We start from the raw sequence: 13109 nt of genomic DNA, 5'->3' as shown, positions 1-13109 counted from the left end.
CATTCCTGTTCATATATGGATTCCACTTGGCAGTTGAAGTGAAATGTGGGCACTTTATTTCAGTTTTTAATTTTACATTTTTAAGTAGCAAATGCACTTCAATGGTAATCATTACATTGTTTGAAAAATACACATAATTTGTGACAACTTAAGTTAAATGACAAATACAGAAAAAAGCAACAGGACAAGCACTACTGTCAGATTGTTCCACTACATCAACCTAAGTCTAGTATCTTTATCTTTGCGATGGCTGCCAATAGCCATCTATGGTGACATAAATCAATCCAAAGCATTGCACAATACAGTATCTTCACTAGCAATGCAAAAACATTCAATACAGTAGCATAAAAATGTACGCTGTGAAAAGTAATCATTCTTAAGTAAGTCTTATGTAGCTGGTAAAATATACAGTGTTCACAAACAGTTTAAATGAATTATGGACACAATCGTTAAAGCTGGTTAAAAAAGGCTTTGCTGCGTAAAATACGAAAAATCCTTCAACAGCACTGTATGCAGAGAGCTGTATGGAGTAAGTCAAAACAAGACATGATTTAAAATTCTTATTTTCGCTGGTTAACATGTGTCCTCCGGGTCAAACCTCATTTATTCACAATGTAATGACAGTAAAATATTTTGACAGATGACCTCAGTGGCAAATATGCTGCAAACTTTGTACATCGCTTCATAAGAAAATGGCCACTTGCTGGATCTCAAGAGGTCTTGCATGCGCTATCAGTAATTAATGTATTTGAAAAGAAAGATCCAATGCAAACTGATTGTTATTAGAGTCGTGCGTGCATGTGCGTTTAAACAAGCCACGCAGACACAAGATGGTTCACAGTCATTTCACAATCTGAGTACTAAAGTGAGTAGAGTTCTCCGTTACATGTGTGTATGTACAAAGACGGTGAGTGTGTGTCTGTGCGTCAGTGTTTGTGTTTCTGTGGCTTTTTCTACACGTTTGCCACTGTTTTGAAGTGTAAATAAATAACTACATATGCTATTCAAACAAACCGTTAATCCACCAAACAGCAACCCTTGCTTTGCTGAAAACATATTTTCAGAATATTCACATATTTCCTGCTACAGTACACCTCAACTGATCAAACTGCATCAACGAAGCCAGCATAGCAGCGCAGGCGAGAAAAGTTGATTTGACCCCAAAGAAAACCCTGGGATTGTGAGGTTTGCTTGAATGGCACAACCATATTATTTATTCTCCCATGGCAGGTGATGCCATTTCCATCCCAGGTTGGTTAAGCCAGCTTCTGGGCGGTCTCCGTCTCCTGCTGGGTGACCTTCTCCTCAGACATGACGGTCATCCATGGCGATACTGACCTAGTGATGGTCTGCTTGGCCATGTTGTAGTGGTTGATGATTGTGAAGAGGCGCCCGCGGCCCCCGGGGCCCTGGGGGGGGTAGTAGCCATACATTCCCGCCGGCATGCAGCGGCCTTGCTGCTCAGAAACCAGAGGGAGGGAAACAGAAAACGACAAGGGATGAGAAACCAGTCATTCTGCACGCCGGGTAAGTGAAGGGAAAAGAGAAAATAGGATCATAGGGTGACAAATTAATGATTCAGGCAAGAACAGTGCAGGGCTAAGAAACATAATAGGATTCAGAGTTACAAGAGAAAAAAGGCTGGTGGAGAGCACAAAGGGAGCCGTACACTTGAGCTGAACATCAGTTAAACCAATATAACAATATGTGGCAGCAGAGGAGAAGGTCACGCTTCATGAGAGAAACATCGACAACAGAAGAAAAACATGATTCGATACAAAATAAGTTTCATTGCTTAATCTATACAAGTGCCTGTGGAAACGGATTAGGCTATTACAGAAAATGAGCCAATACCCTCTGACCAGGCAGAGGCATCGACTGACCACAGCAACAGGCTTTACAGACAAATTTGTATTTGCTGAGGTGAATATAAGCCAATAGCTAATGATGTGTGTTACCAGTGATACACCTGATGGAATTCAGATCAAAATGGCAATCTACACATCTAAATAATACCTACTATTCCATTTCTCTCAGTGTCATTCAAGCCATTGTTTTAGAGTCTAAAACATGCTAAAATAATGTCATGAATGTCAGAGATATTCAAAGGGTGGCGCCAAAACATCTTGAATGTTAAATACAGTTGCAGGATCTACGCAAAAGTAAAGATACATGAGCCTAAAAACGACAAACCCCACTGCATACAAATACCATTATTTTGACAGTCAAGCTGTCTCTATAGGGTTTATTGTATTGTATCTTGTTACTGAGCAACCATCAGGCAGGGTCACAACCAACAGTGTTCATAAGTGACATGCTTTACCGTGTAGACAAAGCTGTCCGGGCAGGGCTGCTCGTACTGGTAGACCTTGTAGACCACCAGGAACACCACACACACCAGGAAGGCCAGGGCGCAGATCACCAACAAGGTCACCTAAAGGAGACACAAACCACCAGCGTCATCAGGAGGTCTGGGTCACAGCTCAGAGAAAGACCAAGACAAATCTCTCTTCTTGTTGAAAGGAGACGATTGGGCAAATTGGAGAGAGAGAACAAAAAGTGTGAGGCAGAGCATTTCTCCATCAACATTACAGGTTAAAACAACACCGCAAAGATATACAATGCATTATTATTGAAAAATCCCATCCATCTACACACTGGTGTAGATTCATGAGACCAAATAAGGATAAGTCAAGACATTGAGGGCCAGAGGACATTCTGCATTTAGTAACTCAACAGGAAAATTGCTTGTGTGACCATCTGTACAGCAGCTCTCACCTCTCCGGGGAATTATGTAATGGCTATTGGTGTTTCTAGGAAGTGGGAGGGGGATAAGGCAAGGTGTTGGAGAAACCACTTCATCACAGTTGCCTAAGATGTTAAAGCCCCAAGACACATTCAAGTTATTTTTTTATGATTGATATAGTCAATATGAATATGCTATCTCGTCTCAGTGCTTGCGGATAAATTGGATCATTTGAAGTATTTGCACAAAAATGCTTTTATATTTCATAATAAAATGGAAATGTGCAATAAAGTACCAGAGAGATAACTGAAATTGCAAATCCTGAAGGAAATGCTCATTTTCACTGAACACTGTTCACAGTTCATGACCAACAGCTATTATGCTGAAGATGGTGATTTTTTGTATAGAAAGCAATATGCCTCGGGACATATCACTCCTCCCCAATACAGTTGTAGCGGGTTTGATAAGAACATCAACAGCATGTATGAATAAGAAGAAAAAAGGGAATAGAATGCAGTGGAAGTTCTTTTTCTCTGTTTCTCTGTCTATGAGATTGAATCACACACTCGTACAGCCGGGCATACAGTAGGTACAACACATGGAAATCAAAGTGAAGCAACAGGAGATTATGAGAGCGACTGTCTGCGGTGGAAGGTGTGCCTCCAGCATTTCAAAGCAGTGATGTGAGTGTACTATAAAGCCCGTTTTCTCAAGCGGTGATGTGCCTCTCTTTTTGCCTTTCACAGATTTGCCCTGAATCAAAGCTCCGCTACCAAAGGAAGTTTGCGACAGCCTGCAGACACAACAGGAAGTTTCATCTGTTGATGTTCTAAACTAATTGTTTGTGGTCGGCCGGCACACCTGCAAAACGCAGAGGCCACAGAAGCCTATAGTGTGGCTTTTATGAGCTGAAGAAGTGGTAGCCTAGAGGAAGAGGAGCAGTGTGTAGCCTACATCGCACACAAAAATGTTACTTTAAGTACAAAATCTACTTCGCCTGCTGAAGAAGCTCCGATGAGTCATCTGTTCTTCACCCATGCATCAATTTAAACACCCGGCCCACCTTCGCGATTTAAGTTACAACCAGGATCATTTTACAGACTAAACACATCTTCAAATTTCTTTTCTTTTTTTTTATGCTTTCATCATCCTCCATGGTGTGAACTGCAACCAAGCACATCTGCCTTCCAGGGAGCGTTAAGGGAGGTGGGAGGGACGCTGCCGCTTGGAGGCCATCGCCATGGCAGCAGCAGAATTAATGAGAGGTTCAGGGCGGGGTTAAGTGAATCATTGTGCATTATGTCTGGCAGTATAGCCCGACAAGACGACAGGTAGCAGGACACTGGAGATGAAGGAGAAGCCTGAGTGAAGTCACTGAGTGTGACTGACACGGTCTCTCTGCTGGCAGAGCGCAGCGGAGAGGGAATATTGTGACAGCAGTGACAAATGCTCCGGCTCTGAAGCAAAGCTACAGGGAGATAGCTGTGCTGCTGGACTCCGGCATATGCATGTCTGTGTGTGTGTGTGTGTGTGTGTGTGTGTGTGTGTGTGTGAGTGAGAGAGAGAGAGAGAGAGAGAGAGAGAGAGAGAGAGAGAGAGAAGGACCTGTTCAGCCAAAGCACAATACCTGATTATATAGCCTACCAGATACCTGTAATGGCAGAGAAGAGTGATATATGTCTTACTTTGAGTCGCTCAGATACGCCTTCAATGATGCTTATGGAGAACTCGGCAATTTTGGGAGATCGTAGCTTCCCCTTCTTGCTCTCGCCATCATAGTCTGTTTTGGTCTTCACCACCACCTGGTAAAAACACATGACACACATGTACACACATCAGGAATTATCCAGTCAGCTTGAGCAATTATTAGCCTAATGAGGAATGGAGAGATCACAGCCATGGTGAGAATGGGCGTGATTTATTTTTTCCTACATATAGATACAGTAAAGATGAGTGACATATTATAACCAAACCATTTCTGTTTTCCTAATTAGTCTAATTGCTAAAATATTGATATAAATATAGCAGTAAAGATTCTATTCTGTATGGACCTTCACTATGAATCTTCAAATCCTACCGTTCAATGGAAAAATGTCAAAGCAAGTGTAAGGCAAAAAAATCTTACCTTGTCTGGTGGAGGAAACTGCAGTTGACTTGCATCTAATGGTGTTATGAGAGGGATGGTATCAAATCCGTCCTCAGAAACCACCTTGCCGTTGTTTTTGTCACTGAAATTATTCCCCAGTTTAACCATTTTCCCTGCACGAAAAGATACCCACCTGAGGGGGGAAACAAGCGCATTTAATTCCTAAATAAAACAGGGCATAACATTATTCCCTGCTCCTGTGTGATCACACAAAACAGTCCGGGAATCACAACACTTGCACATGATTCCTTACAGATGTACACACCAGCGCCAACCACGCAAAATGATGAGAAGCGCTGGTTTTCTGGGCCATGAGAAAGCCTATAAACCACAAAAGCGCAGGAGAGGAGGACGCGAGCCTTCGACATAACGGGACCGTTACATTACCGTGAAAATGAGAAAACACACCTATTTACCTCGTCCAGGCACTTACCAGCTCAGTTGAATGCCGTTTTAACCGGTGTATTTCTCCTGTTGCAGCTATTTTATTGTTTCGGCGCCGGTGTTTCTTAGGAGTGACGCAGCCGATTTGCGAGGTGGGTGCACAATATGGCCAGGGTCTGCGCGCCGTGGTCCCTCCGAGCTGGATGCTGCTGCTGGCGTCTGGCAGCACTGCAAGTGATGTAACATCCTCATCACAGCCATACGCATCTGATCCCAGACACACGGCAGCTGGATTATAGGGCGCCTTTCCATCTTCATTTGTGAGTTACATGACACTGAATGTACTAAACATGAGGGACACTTTGTCTTTACATGAAGTTCACTGATGAGGTGAATCCAGGTAAAAGCCAATTATCCCTTACTGATTTCCCTTGTTAAATCTACACCAATCCCAAAGGAGGAGATGCAGATAAAGAGAAGCAGACGAGTTAGAGAAGCATTTTAAAACTTTGAGACAAATGAGATGTGGATTATACAAAAGGGGCTGCAGCTCAATATGAGGAAGATATGGCCCTAATATTTTGTACATTCAGTAGATTAATTTTAATTTGTGGGTTAGCATAAGTATTAGTGGCTCCCTCCTTCATGATAAATAATGCTACTGGCAACTTTGCATTTACTATTGTTGCTAGTAAAGATGTAGTGGAGGGTAAACCCACTGACATGAATTCATACACATCATAAGTAGCATCAAATTGATATAGGTTACATGAAGATAGGGTCTTTAAAGGGGAAACATGAATTAATGCTTTTCTGAAAATATAATTGGTTTGTGCTTGTATTGGTGGCTGTTTGCCTGATCACCGACTGGAGGTTATGGTTTACCCATCTTTTTATTTATTAATTACGTGACAGCCTACCGTCTCTTTACTGAGATTATCAGCGTCCTCTTGTGTGACTTCATAGGCTGGATGTAATTAATTAACATGCACAGCACAGTGGGATACATGTTCAGTTGTGTTTTTTCTGTCCAAATGATCAGACAGATTTTCTTGGTTGTGTCAAGAAAGAAACCCCTTTTTCCTCTATGTCATGTGATCAATCAGTCTTCAGCATAGGGTAATGCATTTCATCTTGAGCACTGTTAATGTTACAGCTATGTGATTACAATGAACCTGTAAGAAAGACTTTCAAAGATTTAGGGAACTTAGGCCGAATGATAGTGCCTAGCTATACTTTAATAATCACTTGTTAAAAATAACACTTCCCGGTAATCCTGCCTGTAAGATACCTGGAGGTTTGATTTGACTTTGTTTTCTCACCTCCAGAGCCTTACTTTGGTCTTTCAGAGATCTCTGGCTGTGTATCTTCACCCACACACGGTGAAATTATTACAGGTCTGCTGTGCATATTATCCAGGGGCTTGTTGCCAGGATACAGTGTGAAAGAAAGGGGTTATGAGAAGATGCATAAATGATTAAGTCCAGCCTGTTAATCCGTAGTGAAAAGGAAGCAGTGGAGGAGAAAATGACAGTCAACCCATCACACACTGAGACAGAAATGAATGCTCTTTAGTGGGCCGTTACACTGTGTGACTCTGGCTGCTGGACATGACCGCTGCCAGAGGTTTCCCTATGCTGCTGCATGCTGGGGAGTCTGCTGTGTCGACTTTCCTGATAAGAGTATGTGATGAATACGCTACAGAATCATGAGCTATCAGGTTTCCCCCTGGGGCCTGAGAGGTGATGTCATGTTTTTACTGAAATCAAATACAGCGTGCTCAAGAAGTGACTGGACAGCGACACATTGTTAGATGGTTTGACATCATACTCTTATTCCTTTAGATGTGAAATAATATCGCGACTAGCAAGTTGAAGTGCTTTTATTTGAAGGCATTTTAGCCATGCTGGATAAACCACATGGTCCTTTCATTTCAATGTGCCAAATTCAGAAAGATTAATATTACACTGAAGTCATGTTTCAGATGAGGTCAGAAATTCTTAAGGTGCATTGACTCCTGATTGCTTCCAATTCATAAATATCATGACAAGTTCTCTTTTTGCATTTCTCAAACAAGCTGTGATTACAATATACAAATACATGGTTGGCTAAGTGAGTAAGAAATAATGAAGGGTCTTCTGAATTATCAAACCAGCTTCAAATCATAATAGATACTGTACCAATGGAAAATGAGGGATAAACATCCAAAACACTTATTTACATTACATTACATTATTCAAATTTACTTACTTTTCTTTAGCCTTTACAGACCAGTGATGTGATCCCCTCTTAAATAGAGACTTCTCTGCAGAGACGTTAAGAAAAACAAGCAAGAAAAACAAGATCATCATCTATGCTTACAACAATAAAAAGTTACTGTGATCATCATGTCAGGACTATTTCTGAAGCCTTCAGTGGCCCCAAAACCCATCTGTGCATTTTATGCTTTTCATTGTGCCTTGAAGATCCAGGATGTCCCCCATTTGTGTGTCTGACTATTTGCTAACCAAAGTAATATTGTGTCATGTTACCTACCTGCTACTTGTTAACACCTAGCTGTAATCTCAGCAGACTAGTGCTGATGTTGGTCCTCACTGATCAGCCTCTCTATAAATGCAACACCTGAAAAAGATGCTGAGGCCAAAATCAAAGTATTTTCAAAGGTAGGTTCTCTCAGACTTGCAGGTTTGTTTCGGTTGCATGTATTAACATTCGTTATGTCATCTTGGAAAGGAAGCCTGCTGTTTTATTGGTATCTGTTTAGAAGCCCAGGAAATCTTGAGCAGTGGAAGAGGCCAAGTCACCCAGTAAAGCCTCATCTCTCTCCAGGGCCTCGACTTCAGCTGCATGATGAGGAAAATCCACTAGGGGGTGACACCAGCTCACTGATGATTTACAACCAATAACTGCTTATCTTGCCTTGCGTGATAATTATGTTTCAGTGTCTGATAACAACTGATCCATGCCAACTGAACAGACAGATGTGTTTCCTCTCTTGTGATACTGCACATCTGAATTTCATTTTGACTGGGATTTTGATCAGTGGCAAAAAGTCATACATCTTTTGAGTTTGACCTTTTCAGAGCAGCTTAGAAATTTGAACAGGGAGATGACAAATAATTCAAATATCAGCACTGAGGGATGATAGTTTGAACCTACTTTTAACTGAGACTAAAGACTAGGCTACATCGCAATGCTTAATGCTCCCAACAGCATAACCAATAAAACAAATATGCAGAATGCAACATCAGTTTGAGCTTGAGAATATGGATATCTCAAGTCCTTCATTATCCATATTTTCATGTTAGCTCGCAGGAAACATTAGGTAACAGTGGAAACTTTGTTCTTTCTGTTTTCACTTACAAGTAAATGTGTATGGAATTGACGAATATAGCAGCTGGAAATGTTTTTCCACCAGTCTTAAATGATGGTATATGATGGCTTACATAATGGACTGTGTGCCTAAACTTTATATAGCACTGAAACTCCTGTTTCTTTAAGATCCACTCTCACACACTCTCTCCTCTTGGCATGTTGCCCAGAAAGTTCATTTCCCATTTCCCATCCAGCCACATGGAATAGGCTCCACCACACAGTGAGGACAAGTATTCTCACTCAGAAAGCGGCAACTCCAACGACATTCACAGCTCACGCTCCTAAAAGGACTTCTGTCACAAACTGAGGACTTTTATTTCCACTGTGCTTTGGAGGACAAAGACGCACAGCAGATCCACCAAAGCCTCCATTCCTGTGGTGTCAGTCCTCAGAGAAGCCAAGGTACGGTTTACACTCTGAAACTCAGTGTGACAGCCGTCTGTCAGTTGCATCAGGTGCACCGTTATGTGTGCCAGTATCTCCTCTGGGTTGAAAGTATATGTTTTCTGTCATTGATCTCCTGACTTTTGGACAGCATGTCAGATGACTCACTGAATCTACTGTGACTGTTTTTTTCTTTTGCATGAAATGTTCATTTAACCCATAATTCCTCTCACTAGTCATTTCAACAGTTAGAAAGTACAGTGTAGCTCTTCTGGTGGCTTTCAACTTCAGGAGACAGTCTCTAACTATAATACAGTTTGTGATGGTGGGAGTTGCGATCATTGTGTTGAAATAGTTGTGTTCATTAATGCTGTTGTTGTGAAGACTTAATAAGCAGGTTAGTGAAATTCCTCATTTGCCCAGATGAGAGTCTTTCCCTTAAGGAGGAATTACAAAACAAAGATTTTGAATGGAATGAACTTTGGCGAGAACGGTGAGGTTCTTAAGACGGCACGTTTCTCTGTGTGATTTACACTGAATTAAACTCCCACATCTTCATATCTTGCTCCAGCTTTAGAGCTGAGCATTAAAGTTCACACAGCAGGCACCAGTGACAAGGCTGTATAAACAGGATGCTAGCCTGGACACACACACACACACACACACACACACAAACACACACGTCTTTCACAGGCCGATGCTCCGGCTGAATGGACAAACTGTGCAGAGGCACCAGCAGCAGCGATGTTGATGTAACCAAAGTTTAAACCCCATTGTGCCGGACCGGTTTTGTTATTGTGGACAGCTTGTGTGGAGGTTGCATCATGTGAGCGATCGTCCTGAGGGTTCTGGAGGTTTTCTGGGAAGATGAGGTCACTGGGAGACACACCCTGAGGCCCCGGCTTAGCCACGCAGGAAGGGCCAGGAGTGGAAGACTCACAGTCACTGGGAGGAAGTCGTAGTCCCTTGGAATGCGTGTTTCCATTCAGCTTTGAAGCACAGGAATTCTGTTCTGGGTGGGGTATTCGTGCTAAACTGGATGACATTACATACATGGGAAGGGTTTCTTCCCGTAACATTGTAGCTATATGCATTTTGTAAAAATGCAATAAATTTATCAGTCAGTATTTCAAAAAATAAAGATCATTTCACCCTCAAAAATCGAATCAATATATTTTGCCAGCATAGGCGTTATGACACCTTTAATAGAGCCTCATAATGTGCTTTACTTTGATGCAAACAATCATTTGGAAAGACATTTTTCAAGTCTTGTTTACATGCAGATGGCATTTTTTTCAAGAATGTATAATTTATTAGAAAAACAGATTCACTTTGGAATGTGGCTGGAATGCGGATATTTCCCTCTCAGCCAAGATCAGCTAAGAAATTTGACTTGTGAGCTTTTTAAAGCCTTTAAGCCCCACTTCCTGACCCCTCCTCTCCTCACATGAAGGTTCACATTCAACAAAGACATTTTCTGTGCTTAATATATTGTGCCAGAATGTCCTTTGAACCTTATCCAGGGATCCCAAACAAGTTTTAAAATAGATGGTGAAAACTTGTGTTTTCAGTTTGCGAGTTGTGCTTTGATTTGCAGAGGCTCGCTCGCTGGTGTGGACGGACGTGGCTGGGAGGGCGGACTGAGACGGAAGTGATGGGGGGAAATTGAGTCAACACAGGACTGTTTCTCAGCTTCATGTTGCTCATGGTCCCTTGCCTCTCAATGGGCTCACAGGGCAGAGAGAGACTGTCAGCACGTCACTGAGGCTGGGAACACAGAGTTAGACTGGGGCAGACACACATGTTCCAGCTCAAGTGAAGCTCAGTGTGTTGAGTCTGGTTGTGGAGATTGTCTGCTCTGCTTCCCTCTGAATCAAGAGGGTGGAGTCAAGTGTACAATGACAACACAGACTTCACTATTGCTGTTTAAAAATTAAAATACTACAGTAACACACACTGGAATATTGCATTTGGTGTGATATGTGAAGGGTGTATAGACACTGAACACCAAGTTATCAAGACTGCATTCAAAATAGAGGGGGTCCTTATGGAACGCTCCTCACCAATAACCATATAAGTCAAAAAATTGTACATCAATATCAACCCATTTTCACAAACAACATAGTTCAAGTATTTTCCTATTCATCTCCTGAATTGTACACGGAGTTGCAGCCTATTAACTGAGACACTAATGTGAGACACAGCGAAACATTACATAAATGTGTTTATACATACACCATTGGTACCGACTGCTGGTGATTGGATGAGGGTTGCAAAACAGAGGGAGCTGAAGAGGAGGAAGAGGAGTGGACTACAAAGAATGGACTCCCGGCCTTCTGTCTATAGAGCTATTGTGTTCATTTTGTGGCTCTGATCAGCAGCATGACCCTGTGGCTGGTTACGTACTGACTGTATTGTACACAAGGGCTGCATTCTGCTACACAGCTGTTTTTTTTTACAACTGATAACGTTGCCCACATTGTGACTAGCTGAGAGGCTTTCCACAGTACAACCATAAGCTCTGGTCTGTTCTGAGCACCTGATAGACACCATCAAACACACTGAATGTATGCAACTGGCATTCAATTCATTAGAATGGTAAAATGGTCATGGGATGTCAGTGTGTTTTCCTGATAGAACTGTATGTCTGATGTATATTTTCCAAAATTACAGACTCCAGTGACTGGTGCTAGCAGCACTGGTTAGCCCTGCCCTTGACCATAATGGAGAACCTCGGACATGATGCCATACCCCGAGTGGGGAAACGTTGAATGATGGGGAGGAGTGGCTCCCTCCATGACTATACTATTAAAGTGTGGTCACTCTGACAAATGAAAAGTCTACAGAACATAGACGCACAGTGTTCAAAGTCGACCAGCAGATGTCAGGCTTCACCTCATGATAGATAGGCCTAACCTACCTGTCTGGATATCAATTTCCCCCCCATTCCCCACAGGGTGGAGCAGTTGGAGAGACTATCCCATAACCACAATATCAGGTTCGATCCCTGTAACAACCAGTGTATCCATCTGCTGTGTCCTGTGTCCTAAAGCAAGACACTGAACCCCTACTTCCTCAGTAATTGTAAAACTGCCAGTTAATTCCTATAATATAATCATGAAAATTTTATTTAAATGAATCTTTTAAATAGCCTATGTAGGCATTATTCAACAATTTTACTGTATCTACCAGAACTATTTTATAGTTTGGCGTACTAAAATGGAAGTGATTTGTAATGTGTTGACACGCAGTAACACTATTGCCTCTGGCACTAAGATAGACACTGCATGAGAAATATGCGAACCGTCTCAAGAAAATATTTTTCTTTTACCAGTAACTCATATCTCATCTCTGCTATCAGCATTGTGAGCGAGGACCTATAGAAACTGCAGAATCAAACCTCTGTTATCTGCAGACATCACAGATGTTCAGTGCTTTGTTTGAAGATCATTTGAAGTTGAAGCATACAACACTGTGTCTTACATGTCGGTGTGGTTGGGTGTATTGTGTGCTGCTGAGACATGTATGGTATGAAGTGGGGAAGACCTTTTCGTGCCCCTCGACCTTTGACCTGTGTCTAGTTCAAAGCAAGGTGTAGAAAAGAGGGTGTAGTTGTTATGAGTCAGAAACTGCAGTGGCATGTATTAGTAACTTTGTATGAAAAAATGTTGATTAGATCCATAATAATTCTATCTACATGTGTTAAACCCCCATTTCTTTCATAACACCAGTAACTTCTCTAGTTCAACCAAGACATTCAACCAGCTAAAATGGCAATGTTTGGTTTGATACCTTCCTTGCTACACAGTGAAATCTTATTCTCATCCTGAAATACTATGGCTCTGAGTTAACAAAAACACTTGTTTTCTTCTCAGTTGAATAGCAAGTTAAAACAAAGTGCACATTGATAAGATTATTCTTTTGTGCAGCACACCATGTCATCTATGTATCTGTATTCCTGGCTTTGACTCTCATGTGTTCATTTCTGCACAGAATGAGATTAAAACGGAAAGAGGGTTTCTGATCGCTATCCGGGCCGAGGCTGCCAGTCTTGATCTGACACGGATGGGAGAG

At 41.9% G+C, this 13109-nt stretch overlaps 2 protein-coding genes across 2 annotated transcripts in view; one reads left to right on the top strand and one right to left on the bottom strand.

Annotated features, from left to right (window-relative positions):
* Window positions 1-200: 200 nt before the first annotated feature.
* LOC139644976 (neuronal vesicle trafficking-associated protein 1-like) lies at window positions 201-5408 on the bottom strand. The gene is made up of 5 exons (XM_071520529.1): window positions 5326-5408; window positions 4872-5025; window positions 4432-4548; window positions 2324-2434; window positions 201-1457 (listed from the first exon to the last, which is right to left on the bottom strand). Exons 2-5 carry the CDS (start codon window positions 4998-5000, stop codon window positions 1257-1259), a joined length of 558 nt encoding a protein of 185 aa, XP_071376630.1. The 5' UTR covers window positions 5001-5025; window positions 5326-5408; the 3' UTR covers window positions 201-1256.
* A 3471-nt stretch (window positions 5409-8879) lies between these two features.
* The window catches only part of tacc1 (transforming, acidic coiled-coil containing protein 1), a 31431-nt gene continuing 27201 nt past the window's right edge, over window positions 8880-13109 (top strand). Inside the window, exon 1 of the mRNA XM_071520522.1 lies at window positions 8880-9053. The gene's annotated coding sequence lies outside the window, so the exon portion shown is untranslated. The remainder of the gene's footprint in view (window positions 9054-13109) is intronic.

This window comes from Centroberyx affinis, unplaced genomic scaffold (genome assembly GCF_046629955.1).
Source record: "Centroberyx affinis isolate AG114_WGS23_722 - 3 ecotype Tasmania unplaced genomic scaffold, CSIRO-AGI_Caff_v1 ptg000806l_1, whole genome shotgun sequence".
In the NCBI taxonomy this organism is placed as follows: domain Eukaryota; kingdom Metazoa; phylum Chordata; class Actinopteri; order Beryciformes; family Berycidae; genus Centroberyx; species Centroberyx affinis.
This window is presented reverse-complemented; position numbering and strand designations above follow the sequence as displayed.